General features: G+C 37.1%; 1 protein-coding gene across 1 annotated transcript; it reads right to left on the bottom strand.

Moving 5' to 3' along the window:
• Nucleotides 1-318: 318 nt before the first annotated feature.
• LOC129402339 (olfactory receptor 14J1-like) lies at nucleotides 319-1,254 on the bottom strand. The gene has a single exon (XM_055128488.1). The coding sequence runs from the start codon at nucleotides 1,252-1,254 to the stop codon at nucleotides 319-321; it is 936 nt and encodes a 311-aa protein (XP_054984463.1).
• Nucleotides 1,255-2,903: the final 1,649 nt, after the last annotated feature.

Raw genomic sequence — 2,903 nt, 5'->3', positions numbered from 1 at the left:
GATCCCAAAAGTCTTTGTTCTTATGACCCCATTTTCATAGAAAACAAAACAAAATTAAACAAACAGGACTACACCAATTACAAAGGTTTCTGACTATGCAATAAATTTCCTAAAATAAAAAGCAATCTACTAACTTGCAGAAAAAAAAGGTTGCACAGAAGTCCTAAGAGCTATTATCCATGTTATATAAATCATCCAAAAAGCTCAAAATTATTGAAAGAAATAACCATCAAGATTGAGTTAAACAGACATTTCCTAAAATACAGCATAACAATAGTAAATACATTTCTTGAACTTATATCCCAAACAGAAAAATGTTCAACATAAGTGGTATACTTCTCTTCTTTGAAAAACCTTTTTGATAGCTAGCTTTATGGCTTTATTTCTCAGGCTATAGATCACAGGATTGAATATTGGGGGTACCACTGTATAAAGAATAGTGAGCAAAATGTCAGAAACAGTTGGAGAGTCAGAATGAGGCTTTAAAAACTCAAAGGTACCAGTGGAAATAAATAACAGAACAACAATGAGATGGGGAAGGCAAGTGGAAAAGGCCTTTGCCCTGCCCTCGGCAGAGGAGATTCTAAGCACAGAAGAAAATATGTGCATGTAGGAGAACCCAATAAAGATGACACAGAGAAAGGCCAGCAGAGCAAGGAAGAGAGCAACACTAACCTCGCCGATAAATTCCTGATTACAGGAGAGTTTCACGAGCTGTGGGACATCACAGAAGAACTGGTGAATGATATGGGGGCCACAGAAGTGGATGGAGAAAGTAGCTGCCGTATGCATGGCTCCAGACATTACCCCACCCATCCAGACACCTACAACTCCATGGACACAGGTTCTGACATCCATGATGATTTCATAGCGCAGTGGAAGGCAGATGGCCACGTAGCGGTCATAGGACATTACGGTGAGTATGCACAGCTCGGCAGAGGCACAGGAAACAAAGGCAAAGCACTGCACGATGCATTCCCAGAGGGAAATATTCCCACTGTGCGTATAAGAGTCGTAGATGAATCTCGGCACGATGACAGAAATATAGCAGAGATCCAAAAGGGAGAGATGCTTCAGGAAGAAATACATGGGGGACTGGAGACTGTCATCCAGGGACGTGGTGGTGATGATGATAACATTGCCAATCAAGGCCAACAAGTATAAGACTAAGAACAGAGAGGCATAAAATATTTCCAGTTCAGGCTTGGTTGAAAACCCCATGAGTATAAAACCAGTCATACTGAAATTAGCCATCATTCTTTGTAGTCTCTGGTTGGTGTTGACTGCAAGACAAAATGTAAACTCTTGAGCACAAAATACCTCTATTTAGTAATCTAAGCTACCTCTACGGAGTAAGAGCTACACTCTACTGAAACAAGTCAAGATCCTACATACTTATTATATAATAAGTGTAGATTTACATAGAAGTTTAGTATGGTGATAATCATGTAGAGTCCATGTATGACTTTTCTGAGTTCAAAGAATACCAGTGTGGTGACATTACAATCCTAAAACATAAATGTAAACACTATTGTAAACATTGCATACAAAATTTAGACATTGATTGAGGAAGATTTTAAATTTTCACATTTCAAAATATATACTTTTATAAATAGTATTCATATTTAATTATGCATTGACATTTTATTTCTGTAAACTACCTAATCCAGTTCCACACACAATCTTAAATGTGTTTGAACTTCATATACATTTTCATTAATCTTTCTTTTTTTTTTTTTTTTTTTTGCTTTTTGGGTCACACCTGGCGATGCACAGGGGTTACTCCTGGCTTTGCACTCAGGAATTACTCCTGGCAGTGCTCAGGGACCATATGGGATGCTGGGAATCGAACCCAGATTGGCCGCGTGCAAGGCAAACGCCTTACCCACTGTGCTACCACTCCAGCCCCTCAAGCAATTTTTATAATTTTGCTTTATATGTGAATGAAAAGCCTCCAGTGCCTTGCCTTTCTTGTTAAATATTATTCCTGAAAGAGGGTACACTTATTATGGTTTTGGTTTCAGGGGCAATATAAGTAACCAGAGGGAACAAATTGGCAAAGCAAAACTAACTTGGACTCAGTGAAAACTTTGGTGATTGCTTGAGGAAAAGAAAATGACTGGAAGGAAACGAGAGAAGAGTCATTTTGCTGCTGTGGTTGGTGTGAAGCTTACATACATACAGACGAGCGACGCTCACTCCCCCAATTACACGGCGCTTTAAACCAATGACAAATCAAACCAAATAATGAAGAATAAAATCATACATATTTTCTTCATAAAATAAAATATAAAACATTATATTGAAAGTGTCTATGTAATAGCTTTAATATACTTAAGTTATTCTCTTTAACACAAGGTAGTAGATGTTCTGATGTGTATTATTTATTGCCCAGTAAAAATGAAGAAAAAGAAAAATTAAAAAAGAACAACTTTCCCAGGGGTATGTTTCTAAGTAAATTCTATAGCTGACATATTCTTGAAAAATAACTTGCTTGGGGCCGGAGCAATAGCACAGAGGGTAGGGTGTTTGCCTTGCACGCGGTCGACCCGGGTTCGATCCCCGGCATCCCATATGGTCCCCCAAGCACTGCCAAGAGCAATTCCTGAGTGCAAAGCCAGGAGTAACCCCTGAGCATCGCTGGGTGTGACCCAAAAAGCAAAATAATAATAATAATAATAATAATAATAATAATAATAATAATAATAATAATAACTTGCTTAAATTCTTTACCTTTACAAAAAGTCAGAGAATTACTAAATATGATATTGTACTCAAAGATTCACAAATTTAAAAAGGAAATATTTATAAAAAAGTATATAAAAATAAAAGTATTATGATAAAATCTGTGTACAACTTCTGGGAAAAAAGCAAATTGTATGTGTCCTGAAAATACTGTCTAA

This window comes from Sorex araneus, chromosome 2 (assembly GCF_027595985.1).
Source record: "Sorex araneus isolate mSorAra2 chromosome 2, mSorAra2.pri, whole genome shotgun sequence".
NCBI classification, from domain to species: Eukaryota; Metazoa; Chordata; class Mammalia; order Eulipotyphla; family Soricidae; genus Sorex; species Sorex araneus.
The sequence above is the reverse complement of the archived record's forward strand: the minus strand, read 5'-3'. Positions and strand labels throughout refer to the sequence as shown.